The sequence below is a fragment of the Meriones unguiculatus genome (assembly GCF_030254825.1).
Source record: "Meriones unguiculatus strain TT.TT164.6M chromosome 13 unlocalized genomic scaffold, Bangor_MerUng_6.1 Chr13_unordered_Scaffold_44, whole genome shotgun sequence".
Taxonomy (NCBI): Eukaryota; Metazoa; Chordata; class Mammalia; order Rodentia; family Muridae; genus Meriones; species Meriones unguiculatus.
In genome coordinates this window covers 876,783-895,461 of record NW_026843651.1, presented here as the reverse complement: position 1 = coordinate 895,461, position 18,679 = coordinate 876,783, and the positions used below count along the sequence as shown (strand labels likewise).

The following is an 18,679-nucleotide window of genomic DNA, read 5'->3' as shown; positions in this document are numbered from 1 at the left end:
GTAGCAGTTGTGAAATCTTTGTTTATTTAATTTGTATTAATTAGAAAATCAAAGGTATCTCTGGTCCAGTACACATTTTTCATGCTAGAGTTTCCTTATGTCTTTTCATGTAAACTTGACTATATTTTAGGCTTATGTTTTTGGCTTATTCTCTCATCCACTCATTCTTTCACAAACATTGTACACATTCTTGATTATTGAAGTTTGTGGTAAGTATAGAAGTCACATCATGCCAGAAGATTATGATATTCATGACAATAGAATCATCCCTTATTTTTCTGTTTTCCTCTGTTTCTTACCAGGTGGCTTTTCTTATATGAGATAGAGATTTTGGATTGTCCTTTAGCAACCACATAAAGACAATTTGCACTTATGTCTGTAGAAAGCAGAAGAGACAACATGAAGGTGAGTGATACCAGTTGGCCAGTTTACACCTTCTATTTTGAAATTTACTTTTGGTGATCTGTCATTTTATTCAGAAGTTTCATGTGTCCAGTGGTCTCCATATTCTTAGGTGGATGATTTTATTCTCCTGAAAAGATAAAATCAAAACCCTACCCCATCCCTAATTCGGGGGTGAGGGTTGTACCTTTTTAGCCATGTCATATCTTTTAAAGGGCAAAATGTTTTTTTGGAAATAGAAAAGTCTAATATCTCCATTTAAGTTAAAAAATCATTTTATAAATATTCCTTAAAGTGTATTTATTTCTAGATAATAAAGGGCATTCACTTTTTCAGCCTGCCTTTTACAAGCAGCTTTTAAATAAAATCACTGTAAATCCTATGTGCCTGCCTCTGCCTCCCAGGTGGTATGTAAAAGGCATGTGCCTCCCAAATGCTGGGATTAAGGTTATGAACCACCAACACCCTGTCATTGTAACTCCTGAATTTAGAAAACAACTAATTAATAGAGAACTGTTTGTCTTTGCTGGCATTAAATGCATGGTCTATCACTATGCTGCTCAAATATGTTATATTCACTCCAAATTATTCTAACTCAAACAAGTTTATATCTTTAAATTTACTTCAAACATTTTAAACCTCTTAACTGTTTTTAATATGAAACAACAAAAGTATCTTTTTTATTTAAGAAGAAAACTTTAGTCTTTATTAAGTTAGTTTGGACTCAATGACCAAGCTATCTGATGAACAGTTACCTCTACTTTTTCAGGAGATCTCTACTATTCAAATCTAATCATGATCAATTTTGATAGGATCCACCTTTCTTTTCTTGTGGAAACATTTGGTTTTACCAGTGAAGACACAGTTCAGTAGTTTCTCACTGTCTACTCCTTTTGGTTATGTTTACTTCTTTTTTTTTTCTAGAGTACTTAGGTGTGCTGTTAAATTGCTACTATGAGATCTTTTTGATTATTTTTTTCTGAATGTACTTAATGCTATGAACTGTCTTTTGGTCAACACTTCCATTGTGTACTATGACTTTTGATATGTTGTGTATTCATTTCATTGACTTCTAGAAAGTCTTTAATTTCTTTCTTTATTTCCATTTTGATCCATTTTTTATTCAGTAGAGAGTTGTTCAATTTCTATGAGTTTGTAAGCTTTCTATTGATTTTGTTATTGGTGATGTGCTGCTTTAAACCTTAGTGGTCTGATGCAGGAGGTTATTGTAAATTTCTTATAACTTTTGAGACTTCCACTGTTCAAGTATATCATCAATTTTGGAGAGCAATATATGATTTGCTGAGAAGAGGGAACAATTTTTTGTGCTTGGGTGGATGTTCTGTAAATATTCTTTGGGTATATTTAGATTTTTTATGTTAGCTGGAGCATTTCTCTGTTCAGTTTGGTCAGGAGGACCTGTCCATTGGTGAGAGTGATATATTGAAGTCTTTCCCTATCAGTTTATGAGGGCCAGGATGTGATGCAAGCTGCAGAAGGGTTTCTTTTATAACTTGGGTACTCTTAGGTTGGGGACATAGATGTTAAGTATTGAAATGTTATATTGCTGGATGTTTTTAATACATCATGTCCTTTGCCATCTTTCGATTAGTTTTTTGAAAGCTGTTTCATTATTTATTAAAATTGCTATACAAGCTTGATACTCTAGTCCATTTATTTAGAATATCTTTTTCCAAACCTTTACCTTGAGATAATGTCTATCTTGATGTGAAGCTGTGTTTGTTGTATTTAGAAGAAGGGTGGATTCTATTTTATCATCCATTTTGTGAGTCTGTGTCTTGTTATTGGTGAATTTGGGTCAATGTTAATAAGAGATATCATTAAACAGTGATTGTTATTTTGGTGGTGGTGGTGCTTTTAGCACCTTGAGTGGGGCTGTATTTATAGATACATATTATTTAAAATTGACCTTTTTATGAAACATCTTATTTTCCCCATTTGGTGATTGAAAGTTTCTGGGCATAGTTAGTAATTTGTGTTGGCTTCTGTAGTATTTTTAAAATCAGAAACACTCTGTCTAAGCCCTTCAACTTCTTGCATTTTTACTGAGAATACAGGATTAATTCCAATAGATCTGCCTTTTTTTTCTTTTTTGGTTGGTTTTTGTTTGTTTTGGTTTGTCTGATTGGTTGGTTAGTTTGGTTTGTTTGTTTTCATTTGCAGCTTTTCATATTCTTTCTTTGTTCTGTATATTTAGCATTTTGATTATTCTTTGTTAAGAGGACTTTCTTTTCTGGTCCAGTGTCTTTGGTATTTTGTATGCTTCTTGTGCCTTGATAGACATCTTCTTCTTTAGGTTAAGAATTTTTTCTTGTACGACTTTGTTGAAAATGTCTTCTGGACCTTTGATCTCATCCTTCTTTTTCTAATTTGATTATTAGCATGTTGTGTGTTGTCATAATATCCCAGAGTTCCTGGATGTTTCCTGAAAGTTTGTATGTAGACCAGGCTGGTTTTGAACTTACAGCTCTAACTCCAGTTGAGTGTTGGGCTTAAATCTAGGCCAACATGCCTGGCATCAACATCACCATCATTGGCTGCTGAACATGGAATATAGAGTTTTTAGTATTTATTTTGTTTTGTTTTGTTTTGTTTTGTATATGCAAGCATAGGTTATTGTGTTGATCTTCATCAACATCTTGCATTTGAAATTTGGCAAGGAGTATATTTAATTTCTTAGGATGGCATTTATTCATGACACTAACACTATCTGATCTTTCTGAGTCATTAAATTGTAAGTGTGTGATGCTCTTCTTACCTGTTGTATTTGTTTATTTTTTATTTTATTTGTTTGTTTTATTCACATTTAATTTATTTTTAATTTAAATTTGTTTTTATAAATAATTCTCTGACATGAACTCAAGTCTTTGATTACTTCCTCCTGGGTGTTGCAGCCTTGCAAGGCCACAAAGGAAGATGATGCAGCCATCCTTTATTAGACCTGATAAGCTAGAAGGGAAGGAGTTCCTCCCCCATTAGGAGAGTAGAGAAAGTGCATAGGGAGAGAAGAAGGAGGGTGGGTGGGACTGGGAGGAGATGAGGGAGGGGGCTATGCAAGGATACAAAGTGAACACATTGTAATAAATAAATAAATTAAATTAAAAATAATTTACGCACTTAAAATCCCAATTGTAATCATTTCCCTTGTCACTTCCATTCTTCTTTCGCCCTTATCCCATTTCCTATATCTCAGATACAGGGAGCCCTCTTCTCCTACCATCTGAACCCAGCCTATCAAGTCTCATTAGGACTGCCTGCATCCTCTTCCTCTGTGGCATATAAATGCCCCCTCCACCAAGGGGAAGTAATCAAATAGCAGACAACAAAGTCCATGTCAGAGCCAGCACCCTCTCCCCTTACTATGGATCCCACATAGAGACTGAGCTGCCTATCAGCTACATTTGAGAAGCAGTCTGGGTCCTCTTCATGAATGGTCTTTTGTGGGTGCATCAATCTCTCCAAGTACCCATGGGCCCAGATTTGTTGTCCTTGTTGGTCTTCTTATGGAGGTCCTGCCAGCTCTGGGTCTTTCTATCCCACCACTCTTTCCTATGATTCCCTGTGCTCTACCCAAAGTTTGGCTGTGAATCTAAGCATCTGCTTCGATCCCCTGCTGGGTAGAGTCTTTCAGGGGACATTTATGTTAAGCTCTCATTCTGTTCCCTCTCTTTAGTCACTTCAATTCTATTTGCCCTTTGGAATGATAATTGAGTATCCTTCATGGGGTCCTCCTTTTTATTTAGCTTCTTTAGGTCTGTGGATTGTAGTATGTTTATCCTGTATTCTGGCTATTATCCACTTACAAAAGAGTATATACCATGCATGTCTTTCTGCTTCAGGGTTACCTCACTTAGGATGATCATTTGTAGTTCTATCCACTTGCCTGAAAATTTCATGGTTTCCAATTTTTAAATACCTGAGTAGCATGGCATTGTGTAAATATACCACAATTTCTGTAACCATTGTTCAGTTGAGAGACACATAGGTTGTCTCCCAATTCTGGCTATTATGGATATAGATGTTATGAACAAAGTTGAGCAAATATCTTTGTTAAATGGTGGATCATCTTTTTGTTATATGCCCAGGAATGGTATAGCTGGGTCTTGAAGTAATACTATTTCCAATTGTCTGAGAAAGTATCAGATTGATTCCTAAAGTGGTTGTATATGTTTGCACTCCCACCAGCAATGGAGGAGTGTTCCTGTTCACATTCTCACTATCATGTGCTTTCACTTCAGGTTTTGATCTTAGCCATTATGGGTTTAAGATGGAATGTCAGAGTAGTTTTGATTTGCATTTCCATGATGACTATGGGTATTGAGAATTTATTTAAGTGTTTTCCACTATTTGATATTCCTCTGTGGAGAATTCTGTTTAGTTCTGTACCCCAGTTTGAGAGTGCATTATTTGGTTTGTTGGAGTTTAATTTATAGAGCTCTTTATAATTTTGTTTTTTATTTATAGAGCTCTTTATAGAGCTCTCTGTTTGTAGGGTTGGTAAAGGTCTTTCTCAGGCTGTAGGCTGTTATTTTGTTCTATTGACAAAGTTCTTTGCTTGATAGAATGTTTTCGTATCATGAGATCCTATTTATTAATTGTTGATTTTAGAGCCAGTGCTCTTGGTATTCTGTTTAGGGAGTTATCTTCTATGTCAATGAGATCAAGGCTCTTTCCCACTTTTTCTTCTAACAGATTTAGTGTATCTGATTTTATGTTGGAAGTCTTTGTTCAACTTGAACTTTAGTTTAGTGCAGGGTGATAAATATGGATCTATTTTTATTTTTCCACATGTGGACCTCCAGTTAGACCAGCACCATTTGTTCAATATGCTGTCCTTTTTCCATTGCATGGTTTTGGATTCTTTGACAAAAATCAAATGTCCACAGGTGTGTGGGTTTGTTTTTATGGGCCTTCACTTTAATTCCATATATCCATGGTACTTTTATTCCAGTACCATGCAGTTTTTATTACTATTGATTTATAGTAAAGCTTGAGACCAGGGGTGGGGATACCTCCTGAAGATGTGCTAATATACAGGATTGTTTTAGCTATTCTGGATTTTTTATTTTTTTATATAAAGCTGAGAATTGTCCTTTCAAGGTCTGTGAGGAATTGTGTTGATATTTTGATGAGAATATCATTGAATCTGTAGATTGTTTTTTATTAAGATGGCAATTTTTACTATGTTGATCCTACTGATCCATGAGCATGAGAGATATTTCTATCTTCTGGTATCTTTTTCAATTTCTTTCTTCATAGTCTTGAAGTTGTTGTTGTTGTTGTTTTTTCATATAGGTTTTTCATATAGGTTTTTTACTTGTTGAGGATAACACCAAAATACGTCAGTTTTTTTTTTTCTGCCTATTGTGAAGGGTGTTGTTTTCCTAAATCTTTCTCAGTCCATTTGTCTTTTGCATACAGGAGTACAACTGATTTTTTTTTTAGTTAACTTTATATCCAACCACATTGCTGACGTGTTCTTCAATTGTAGGAGTTCCCTACAGTAGAATTTTTGGGGTCACTTTTGTATAGTGTCATATCATCTGTGAAGAGCAATACTTTGACTTCTTCCTTATCAATTTGTATCCCCTTGATCTCCTTTATTTGTCTTATTGCCCTAGATAGGACTTTGAGGACTGTATTGAAGAGATTTGGAGAGAGTATGTGGCCTTGTCTTGTCCCCGAGTTCAGTGGAATTAATTTAACTTTCTTTCCATTTAGTTTGATGTTAGCTATAAGATTGCTGTATATTGTCTTTACTATTTTTAGATCTGTGCCTTTGTCCCCAGTCTCTCCAAGACTTTAAACAAGAATAACTGTTGGATATTGTCAAATGCTTTTTTGGCTTCTAAGGAAATCATCTGGTGCTTTTTTTTTCCAATTTGTTTATATGATGGATTAAGATTCCATATATTGAACCATCCCTGCATGCCTGGGATGAAGCCTACTTGGTCATGTTGGATGATATTTTTGGTATGTTCTTGGATTTGGTTTACAGTTAATTTATTGAGTATTTTTGCATCATTGTTCATAAAAGAGATTGGTCTGAAGATCTCTTTCTTTTTGGGGGTCTTTGAGGATTTATCAAGGTGACTGTGGTCTTACAAAAGGAGTTTGGTCATGTTGTGTCCATTTCTATTTTGTGGAATAATTTGAAGAATATCAGTTTTCACTCTTCATTGAAGCTCTTGTAGAATTCTGCTCCGAAATCATCTCGCACTTGGCTTTTTTTTTTTTTTTTTTTTTTTTTTTTTTTTTTTTTTTTTTTTGGTTGGAAGGATATTGATGGCTGCTTCTATTTTTTTAGGCAGTATAAGACTATTTAATATCTTTACCTGATTTTGATTCAACTTTGGTAAGTGGAATCTAACAAAAGAATTTTATATTTCATTTAGATTTTTCAAATTTTGTGGCATATAGGCTTTTGACATAAGAGCTTATAGTTCTTTGGATTTTCTCAGTATCTGTTATCTTTCTCTCTTCCTTTCAGACTTTGTTGATTTGGATAGTGTCTTTCTGCCATTTACTTAGTTTGGCTAAGAGTTTGTCTATGTATTTGATTTTCTCTTGGTTTTGCTGATTCTTTGAATTATTCTCTTTGTTTCTAATTTATTGATTTCAGCCCTGAGTTTGGTTATTCATAGTGGTCTACTCCTGTTCGGTGTGTTTGCTTCTTCTTCTTCTTTTTTAGGGCTTTCAGGTGTGCCATTAAGTTGCTTGTATGGGATGCCTCCAATAGCTTATGAAGGCCTTTAGTGCTATTAAAAGTCCTCTTAGGACTGCTCTCATTGCATCCCATGAGTTTGGGTATGATGTGCATTCATTTTCATTGAAATGTAAGAAGTTCCTTCTTTATTTCTCCCCTGACCTAGATTTCATTGAGTAGGGAGTTGTTCAGTTCCCACGTGTGTGTAGTCTTTTTATTATTTCTGTTATTGTTGAGGTCCATCTTTAGTCCTTCATGGTCTGATAGAATACAAGACATTATTTCAATCTTGTTGTATCTTTTGAGGCCTGGTTTGTGACCTATTGTATGGTCAGTATTGGAGAAGGGTCTGTGAGGTACTGAAAGAAGATATATTCTTTTCTGTTTGGGTTAAAAAATTCTCTAGATATCTGTTAGGTCCATTTGATTCATGAAATCCATTAGTGTCATTATCTCTCAGTTTAAGTTCTGTTCCATTGCTCTGTCCCTTGATGATAGTGACATGTTGACATCTCCCACTATTAATGAATGGTGATTGACATATTCTTTAAGCTTTATTAACATTTCTTTTACAAATGTGGGTGTCCTTGTATTGAAGACATTGTTGCTCAGAAAACAGATGCCATCTTGGTGGAATTTTCCATTGATGAGTATGAAGTACCCTTCCTCATTTCTATTTATTTATTTATTTATTTATTTATTTATTTATTTATTTATTTTTATTTAGGAGCAATAACTGATATCAGGCAATATTTTCAAAGTTTGAAAGTATGCGTAACAGCATAGTTTTTAAAAAAATCTTTCAACAATTTATTGTGTTCTTTTTAAATTTTTTATTAATAATGGTTTATTCACTTCGTATCCCCCTGTACCTCTCTCCTTCCTCCCCTCCCAATCCCACCCTCCATCTTTCCCACCCCTATCCCTTTTCCAGTCCACTGATAAAGTAGGTCCTCCTCCCCTTCATTCTGATCCTAGTCTATCAGGTCTCATTAAGAGTGGCTGCATTGTCTTCTTCTGTGGCCTGGCAAGGCTGATCCCCTCTCAATGGGAGGTAATCAAAGAGCAAGGCAATGAGGTCCTGTCAGAGACAGTCCCTGTCCCCATTACTATGAAGCCCACTTGGATACTGAACTTCCATAGGCTACCTTTTGTGCAGGGGTTTCAGGCCATCTCCATGAGTGGTTCTTCGCTGGAGTATCAGTTTCAAAAGAGACCCCTGTGCTCAGAATTTTTGGAATTGTTACTGTCCTTGAGGAGCTCCTGTCCTCCCCAGGTTTACTATCTCCCAGTTCTTCCATAAGATTCCCTGTACTCTGCTCAATGTTTGGCTATGAGTCTCAGCATATGCCTCGACACCCTGCATGGTAGAGCCTTTCAAAGGCCCTCTGTGGTAGGCTCCTGTCCTGTCCCTGTATTTCCCTCATCTGATGTCCACTCTCTTTGCCTTTCTGCATGGGGTTTGAGCATCTTAGCCAGCATACTCCTTCCTGATTAACTTCCTTAGTTGTACAGATTTTAGTATTTTTATCCTATATTTTATATCCTATATCCAGTTATGAGTGAGTATATACCCTGTGAGTCTTTCTGCTTCTGGGATACCTCACTCAGAATGATCTTTTCCATTTCCCACCATTTACCTGCAAATGTCATGTTTTCCTTGTTTTTCATTGCTGAGTAATATTCCATCATACAGATATACCACAATTTCTGTATCCATTCCTCAACTGAGGGCCATCTGTGCTGTTTCCACCTTCTGGCTATTACAAATAAAGCTATTACAAACATAGTTGAGCAGATGTCCTTGGTGTATTCTTGAGCGCCTATTGGATATATGCTTAGGAGTGGTATAGCTGGATCTTTTGGAGGCACTATTCCTAATTGTCTGAGAAAGTGCCAGGTTGATTTGTAAAGTGGTTGTATAAGTTTACATTCCCACCAGCAATGAAGGAGGGTTCCCCTTTCTCCAAATCCTATCCAGCATGAGTTGTCACTTGAGTTATTTGTCTTAGTCATTTTGATGGGTGTAAAGTGAAATCTCAGGGTGGTTTTGATTTGCATTTCCCTGATGACTAAGAATGTTGAACATTTCTTTAAGTGTTTCTCTGCCATTCTAAATTCCTCTATTGAGAATTCTCTGTTTAGCTCTGTTCCCCATTTTTTAACTTGGGTTACTTGATTTGTTGGTGTTTAACTTCTTGAAATCTTTATAAATACTGGATATTAACCCTCTGTCAGATATAGGGTTGGTGAAGATCCTTTCCCAATCTGCAGGCAGTCATTTTGTTTTGACAATAGCTTTCTTTGACTTATAGAAGTTTTTCAGTTTCATGAGGTCCCATTTATTTATTGTTGCTCTTAGAGCCTGTACTGTTGAAGTTCTGTTCAGGAAGTTGTCTCCTGTTCCAATGAGTTCAAGGCTCTTCCCCACTTTTTCTTCTAACAGGGTTAGTATGTCTGGTTTTATACTGAAGTCTTTGATCCACCTGAACTTTAGTTTTGTGCAGAGTGATAAATATGGATCTATTTGCATTTTCCTACATGTAGACATCTAGTTAGACCAGCACCATTTGTTGAAGATGCTATCTTTTTTCCATTGTATGGTTTTGGCATCTTTGTCAAAAATCAAGAGTCCATAGTGTGTGGGTGTATTTCTGGGACTTCTATCCGATTCCATTGATCCACTAGTTGGTGTCTATGCAAGTACCATGCAGTTTTTATTACTGTTGCTCTATAGTACAGTTTGAAATCAGGGATGGATATACCTCCAGAAGATCTTTTATTATGGAAGATTGTTTTAGCAATTCTGGGTTTCTTGTAATGCCATATGAAGTTGGGAATTTTTCTTTTAAGTTCTGTAAAGAATTGTGTTGGTAATTTGATGGGAATTGCATTAAATCTGTAGATTGCGTTTGGTAAGAGGACCATTTTCACTATGTTAATCATGCCAAGCCATGAGCATGAGAAATCTTTCCATCTTCTGATATCTTCTTCTATTTCTTTCTTCAGAGACTTGAAATTTTTTCATACAAGTCTTTGACTTGCTTGGTTAGGGTCACACCAAGGTACTTTATGTTCTTTTTGACTATTGTGAATTGTGTTGTTTACCTAATTTCTTTCTCTGCATTTTTGTCTTTTGTATATAGGTGGACTACTTATTTTTTGAGTTGATTTTGTATCCAGCTACTTTGCTGAAAGTGTTTGTCAGCTTTAGGAGCTCCCTGGCAGAATTTTTGGGGTCACTCAGGTATACTATCATATCATCTGCAAATAGGGATATTTTGACTTCTTCCTTTCCCATTTGTATCCCCTTGATCTTCTTTAATTGTCTTACTGCTCTAGCAAGGACTTCGAGAACTATGTTGAAATGATATAGAGAGAGTGGGCAGCCTTGCCTTGTCCCTGAATTCAGTGGGATTGCTTTAAGTTTCTTTCCGTTTAGCTTGATGTTGGCTATAGGCTTGCTGTATATTGCCTTTACTATGTTTGGGTATGTGCCCTGTATCCCTGATCTCTCCAATACTTTAAACATGAATTGATGCTGGATTTTTTCAAATGCTTTTTCAGCAACTAAGGAGATTATCATGTGTTTATTTTTCTTTCAATTTGTTAATGTGGTGGATCATATCAATGGATTTCCATATATTGAGCCACCCCTGTATAGCTGGCATGAAGCCTACTTGGTTGTAGTGGATGATATCTTTGATGTGTTCTTGTATTGGGTTTGCAAAGTATTTTGTTGAGTATTTTTGCATCAATGTTCATAACGGAGATTGGCCTGAAATTGTCTTTATGCTGGGGTATCCAAGGCTGCTTGTTCCTGAATAACTGGGTTCTGGATATGCCATATTGGTCTATATTTTGATGGTTGAGCTTTTACGCTGGCCTCTACCCATTGGGCTATCTTAGGTGTTGGGTGTTTGTTTCTGGTACTTCCTGGAATCCTGTGGTGGGTCGAATCCCCTTGGCAGGAAGATGATTTTTTCCAAAGGAGGTCTCCTCAGCTTTTTGGGTATGGTCACTGAATGGCAGGTGTTTTTTAATAATTTCCACAGCTCACCTCAGACATACAGACCTGAGCAATAATTTTGGCCTTTGTTAGTAAAGGCGGCTATCCTCTCACCCAGAGAAATTCTGGAGACAGCTGCCCTGCTGCTGGGTTTCTTTCTGTAAATTTAGTGAGCTGCTACTGTAACCTGAGTGCCCCATGGTTTGGTCAGTTTAGTTAGGGATGACTGGTTGTCCCTTGGAGCAGTTGATCTCAGGGAACCCAGGATTCTGTAGGTCTGAGTTTGGAGCTCTGTGCCCCAGTACCCAAGTGGTAATCAGTGGCAGGTGTGCACCACTCTCATGTGTGCAGCAGGAGGCTAGAGTCTAGAGCCTGTGGATAACTGAAACTTTTCTGGAGCTAGGTGTCCTGAGGTAGGGCCAGATATTTCCCCCACCTTTGGGCTTTCTCCAAACAGGAAGACCCAGTCTGTACTGTTGGGGGGGTGTAGAGTGCATAAGCGCTTGCGAATGGTGGCTCCAAGCTGGTGACTGGACAGAAACCTGGAAAAATTTTCCGATAATATTCCCATATGTGGTCATGGTGGTGGTGGTGGTACTGGTGGTGGGAGGGTCAGCTGAGTGCTCTAAGCTGGGACCTGCTGTTTCCCTCACTGTGGGGTTTTCTTTCTACAGGGAAACCCATCCTTTAGTGCCCTGGGGTACACAGTTCTGTCTGTGATGGAGAGTTGGTTACGTGGGTCTGGCGGCTGAAGTCCCACTCAGGGCTGGCTGCTGTTCACCTGCAAGTCTACAGGACCTTTTCCATGGATAGACTGGATGACATTCAATCAGTCCCACTTGTTTCCTTCCCTGTGGGTTTTTCTTGAGAGTGGGACTCCCAGTCTCTGGTGGTCTGGGGCACACAGTTCAGACTGGGAAGGTGATCAGGACACACTTCTTGGGTCTAATTCCTTGAAAACCTTATTCCTGCCAAAAAAGCCCAGGAAATTTTCCAGGGATTAGCTGGGTGCTCTGAGGTTGAACCCAATTGTTTTTCTCATCATTGGCTTTCTTATCACCTGGTAAACACAGTCAATGTTGTTTAGGGACCAACTGTTCCAAATATTTGTCACTGTGCAGTCTTTGTTACCCCGCTGATCAGTATGCAATCAGCCCTGCAATCTGGAATCTGTTTTTAATTTTAACTGAATATGAGTATTTTGATTGTAGTCATGAATATGAACCTCTTGTGTGCCTGATCGTCACAGTAGTCCAAAGATGTGTTCAGAACTCATAAACTTATAGCAATTGATAATAGTGGGTCCCAGTTGAACACTTACATTTCAGACCAATTATTTGCAAGAGCAGCAAGAGCTCCTCACTGCTGAGCCATCTCTCCTGCCTTATGTTGCTTACATATATCATCATTTACATTGCTAATATTGTCATCTTTGTATTTTTAGCTATTTAAACATGCATTCCTTTTAGTAAGATCTTATTAAAGTTACAGTTTAAGCTAGGGCATTGTAGATCTCTGGAAATTGAATACACAACTGGAGTGAATGTATAATTTCTTGTAGAAACTTCAGTTCTTTCCATCTTTTATGTTTGTTTTATTGAATTAAAGGGGAGACTCTGTCTTACTATATAGGTCTGGCTGTCCTAGAACTCTTTGTATAGATCATTCTGGCATCCATTCAATAATATATACCTGTGTCTGCCTCCTGAGTGATGGAATTAAAGGCATGACAGACTATACCAGCTTGTCCTTCATTTTTTTTGTAGTTAGTAACTGTTCATAAATTTCTCTGATGTGTACTTAGTACTGTTCATCTGTTAATTTCTCTCTGTGTGTCTCTGTCTCTCTCTTTCTATTTTGCTCTCTTCTCTCTGTTTGTCTTTGTCCACATTACTTGCCATGACTATTCCAAACCTCTATCCTATTCAGATATGACACAGTTAAACTTTGTTATTCTGTTTTCCTCTAAAATGACTTAGTGATAACATTCACACTCATTTTTTAATAGAAAATTTTAATCTTCATTTTAAACTATAGACTATACACGATTTAGAAAGGAAAATATACAAAACAATGATCAAAGAATAATCATGTGTTCTATGCCTTTTCTTTTGTCTGGGAACTCAGAAATATGATGTTATCAGCTAGGATTATTGTTGCTTGCCACTCACATTATTTTTATCCATCTATTCACTGTAGTACAATTTCCCTTCCACAAATATATGAGCCCCCATTTTCATATACTGGTATGCCAAATCTCTGATCCCTGGTCAAAACATGATATCTAGTGCCATGTTGTCTTTTGACTGACACCACACATCTGTTCACTGTCACCTGATAGCCACATCTCATTTGTTGCTAGATAAGATATGATGACTGTGTTTTTTCCTTCCACCTATCTCATGACAGGGTCCTGACCTACTTGCCCAAGTAACTAAAGATGATTCATACATCACTCAAGAACCCAACTAATGTCTAATTCATATTCATGCTTTACAAACTAATAAAACGCCTTTAACAAAGGTTTCCAAAGCATGCCTTTGGTTTTCCTTACAATCTAAACTTTAAGCTTTTTCTTCTCCCCTTGTTCACCTGATGCACAGCACCCAACTATCTAACACTAGCACTTCTGTGTCAGAAAATAAATGGAAACAGCACTAGAATTATATGATTCTATTGCAAATGAAGTATAAATTTATATTGTTGCGACCCTTTCTGTTGTACAAATGCATGGCATATTTTAGAATTCAGTGACCTTCAATGATGTGCATGTGAAATTCAGCCAAGAAGAGTGGGCTTTGCTGGAACCATCACAGAAACAACTCTACAATGATGTGATGCTAGAGACCTGTAAAAACCTCACTGCTATAGGTAAGGCAGCAAATTTTCTTTCACTTTTAAAATAAGGAGACAAGTCTTACTTTGTTATTGATCCTTTTCTATGATTCCAATTGAGAATGAGGAGGAATGAGGTGAATAAATCAGGCATGGTTTTAAGGGTCATAGAAGATAGTGATTTAAGTTTTGCTTTAATAATAATATGATATTTCCAGTCATATATATTTTCTGGTACTCTATTTTAGGCTACAATTGGGAAGACCATCCCATTGAAGAACATTTTCAAAGTTCTACAAGTAATAAAAGGTAACTTTATGTGCACACTGATATAGATATGAATCTTAAGAAATTTTAATGTGTCCTGGAAGTTTGTTTTTTTGTTTGTTTGTTTGTTGGCTGCTTTTTATTTTCTGTTTTTGAAATAGTTTTTTTTTTTTTTCTGTGTACTGTGGCTTGACTTAGACCTGCTTGTTAGAACAATGTGATCTCAAAATCACACAGATCTGCCTGCTTCTGCCTCCACAAATGCTGGGATTAAAGGAATATACCAGCACATCTGGCTGTGTCCTGGAGGTTTTAAAGAAAAGCAACAGTGTAAAAAGAGCACTGCTTAAAGTGTACTGATGATCATTAAAATCTCACAATTCCACGTACCTCAATGTCAGGTATCTGATTTGTATTTGCAAGGCACTCCCCTAAGATAGAAGAAAATAAAATAATGTTGTAACAGAAAATACCATTGAAATCATATAGACATTACAGCTACTGAGTTAAACTGCCAATCTGTTTAGTCTCATTCTATCTACTCAGATATTGTAAGAGGTATACACATTGAATAGGTGATCACTATGTTTCAAAACCTTCTAATGAGCAGATATTTCATAGTACAACCAGTGTTACACATATTCAGATAGTAACACTGTAAAGTTTAGTGAAAGGAGCAGCTTATGAAAGTCAAGAATATAATTGTGGAGAAACCTTAATCCCTATATGACATGTCTATGATGAACAAAAAAAAAAACGTGTTAATTCAATGTGGGAATCTTTTATTATTCTTGTAATTTAAATTGGTATATCAGATGTCACAATGTTTATAAGACACATGAGCATAGAGATATTGAAAGAAGCAGTGTACCTGTGTTTCTCCAAGAATAATTAATTTTGTAGAAGTCCCCACTTTGAGTAGATTTTCTGAATGTGATAAAAGGTAACAGTTAATTGGTTTTGCAACTTCACTGAGAATTCATCAGCAAAATCATACTGCTGAAAATACCTATGAATACTAGGAATTTGGAACTTCTGCTTGTCCTGGCTCACTTTGTAAATGAAGTGTCATTCATACCGTACAAAAATTTGTGAATGGGATTGCTTCGGTAAAACTCTGAATCCTTACAATACTCTTCATATACACGAGAAAACCTCTTATAGAAAAATGATGCTATAAAAGTGAACCACATAATAAATGCTCTTACCATCACAGAGATCTTCAAAAATACCCATAATGAAGGGGAATACCATGAATGTAAATAAAATAATAAAAGTTTAAGATTTGATTCTTCTTTATCATTAGACCAAATTATAAAATTGATTCATATAGATAAATATATTTACTAGTGTAATCAAATGACTGTAGTCAATATTTCACATGTGCCAATTATCTTTGCAGGCATGAAAGCAGTCGTACTGGAGAGAAACGTTTTAAACGCACTCTATGTGGTAAATCCTTCCACCATACCACTTTTCTCATAAGCCATGAAAGAACACACACTGGAGAGGAGCCTTACAAATGTAATCATTGTGGTAAAGCCTTTAAAAAAAACAGTCAGCTCATACGGCATAAAAGAACACATACTGGAGAGAAACCTTATGAATGTAACCAGTGTGGTAAAGCCTTTGCACAAAACAGTCATCTCATAAGCCATAAAAGAACACACACTGGCGAGAAACCATATGAATGTAACGAGTGTGGCAAAGCCTTTGCACACAATAGTAATCTCATAAGCCATAAAAGAACACACACTGGAGAGAAACCTTATGAGTGTAACCAGTGTGGTAAAGCCTTTGCAGAAAACAGTCATCTCATAAGCCATAAAAGAACACACACTGGCGAGAAACCATATGAATGTAATGAGTGTGGCAAAGCCTTTGCACAAAACAGTAATCTCATAAGCCATAAAAGTACACACACTGGAGAGAAACCTTATGAGTGTAACCAGTGTGGTAAAGCTTTTGCAAAAAACAGTCATCTCATAAGCCATGAAAGAACACACACTGGAGAGAAACCTTATGAATGTAATGAGTGTGGTAAAGCCTTTGCAGTAAACAGTACTCTCTTAAGCCATAAAAGAACACACACTGGAGAGAAACCTTACAAATGTAACCAGTGTGGCAAAGCCTTTGCAGTAAACAGTACTCTCTTAAGCCATAAAAGAACACACACTGGAGAGAAACCTTATAAATGTAACCAGTGTTGTAATGCCTTTGCACAAAACAGTCATCTCATAAGCCATAAAAGAACACACAATGGAGAGAAACCTTATGAATGTAATGAGTGTGGTAAAGCCTTTGCACGCAATAATAATCTCATAAGCCATAAAAGAACACATACTGGAAAGAAACCTTATAAATATACCCAATATGATAAAGCCTTTGCACAGCTGTCTCAGGAAACATGAAAAAACGCACAGTGGAGAGAAGCCTGGTGAGGATAATTAGTGTGATAAAACCTTTGCATATAACAGACAACAGCACATTCTGGAGGGAAACCATATGAATTAACTGTGTGGCAAAGCCTTTGTACATAACATCTCCTAATACATAAAAGAAAACATACTGGAAAGAAGCTATCTGACTTTAACCAATGTGAAAAAACTTTTGCACTTCAGAATCATCCTCACACTCATGAAAGAAATCCTAATGGACAGTGCTTTTAACATGGTGAAACCATTCCATATTTGTATAATCTTCATCATCATGAAAGGATTCATACTGGAGAGAACTTTTGAATGTGTTAAAATGGTGAAGCCTTGCACAAATCTAGAGTCATCATCATCATAAAACTATCCTTACTGGAGAGGAAGTATTTGACTATCAGCAATATGGAAAGGCCTTTGTGTTCTTTGGTCTACTGAGATCCAACAGAACTGAAAAACTAGCTCAATGGAAATGACTTCCCTTTTGTGAAGGGGAAGGGGAAAGGGAATAGGGGCAATAGGAATGGAGGGTAGTAATGGGGGAGAGAAGGGAGTGGCACTACATTTGGAATTTAAAGCAAATAAACTTACTTTTTAAAAAGAATACAATGAATGGTGAATATCAATTACATGCAAAAGTATTATAAAATGTGTTTAGGGAAGACTTATTGATAAATCTGATTGTCAATATTTACTGTTTACAGTTGCCTCACTTTAGACAAGAAAAGTTCAGTCCAGTGGATGAATATGTAGGGAATGGTGAACTAACACCACCCAGGAAGTTCTCTGAGAGTAATATAACAGTGGTAGCCTGTAGAAGTTTATTTGTGTATACATATATATTGTTCCAGGGGTTCTATTGAAAACCATCACAAGCCAGACTGAATTTTGAGATGTGAAGGAGGAGGCTTTCTCTTCCATGTATGACCCTGCTGCTGGCCTAGTTGTGTAACCATGTAAGGGTGAGTTTTCTGTGCCTGACTTCAAATGGGGAGTGTCTTTAGACATAGATGCTACTAGCCAAATTTGATAGATGGCTTTTGACACTGATCCCTGCTAACTCTCTCCTCCTTTTAAATATAGGATGATTAGGATCTGTGCTCTTGTTCAGATGATAGGAATGTGCTATTTAATGCAAATCAAGCATTCTTGAAGTACCTAGTTTTGAACGATTATATACACCTCTCCATGGAGCATCCCAATCATTTCCCAAGGGGTATATAGCCTCTGTTTTCTGGAATTCAATTTGAACTTATTTCCTGAGGTGGTTCCTCTAGACAGAAGGAGAAGCAAGTTCTTTGAAATGCTTGCGATCAAATGTTTCAGACTTCATAGCATTTCATATTTCAGATGTTTCTGGATGTGAGATGGTCAATTAAACATTGTCTTGTGAGTGGGACTCTGTAAAATGAGTTATACTTAGTGTTAATTTCACAGTAAGGTTGCAGGCAAGCTTCAGGGTATGGAGTCTTCTGACGTGAGCAGAGTGGCCTATGGAGAAGTAATAAGAGCAGAAATATTACTTCCTTGTTTTAACAGCTGAGTAGTATTGTGATAAGACATGGGTGGATGGCAGAGGAGGGAAACTCACCTTTTGAGTGGACTAGGGGAAGAGAATAGAGGGAAGAGAAAGGATGTGATCAGTAGGAGTTGAGGGAGGGGCCTTCAGTCAGGATATATAATGAATAAACTGTGAAAAAAGTAAAAATAATTAATAAAAGAAAAAAGAATTAGAAAAACAAAACCAGAGAGCAAAAATTTGAGTTCAGTCTGGGTAACTGACCTTGCTCAAAAAAAAGATATAAAGAAAGAAAAGATTAAGCATCTTACCATGGTCTTCCTTCTTGATTACCTTCCCTAGGTCTACAGATTTTAGTATGAGCATCCTATATTATATGTCTAATATCCACTTATATGTAAGTATGTACCATGTGTGTCTTTTTGCTTCTGAGATACCTTACTCAGGATGATAATTTCTAGATCTCACCATTTGCCAGCAAATTTCATGAT

At 36.7% G+C, this 18,679-nt stretch overlaps 1 protein-coding gene and 1 pseudogene across 1 annotated transcript; one reads left to right on the top strand and one right to left on the bottom strand.

Moving 5' to 3' along the window:
• LOC132651276 (single-stranded DNA-binding protein, mitochondrial-like) overlaps positions 1 to 13,674 on the bottom strand; it is a 33,685-nt pseudogene extending 20,011 nt beyond the window's left edge.
• Positions 13,675 to 15,730: 2,056 nt separating this feature from the next.
• LOC132651268 (zinc finger protein 436-like) lies at positions 15,731 to 16,279 on the top strand (the record flags this gene model as incomplete). Its single annotated transcript, XM_060376503.1, has 1 exon — positions 15,731 to 16,279. A coding segment is annotated over one exon (549 nt), but the record flags the coding sequence as incomplete, so codon positions are not given.
• Positions 16,280 to 18,679: the final 2,400 nt, after the last annotated feature.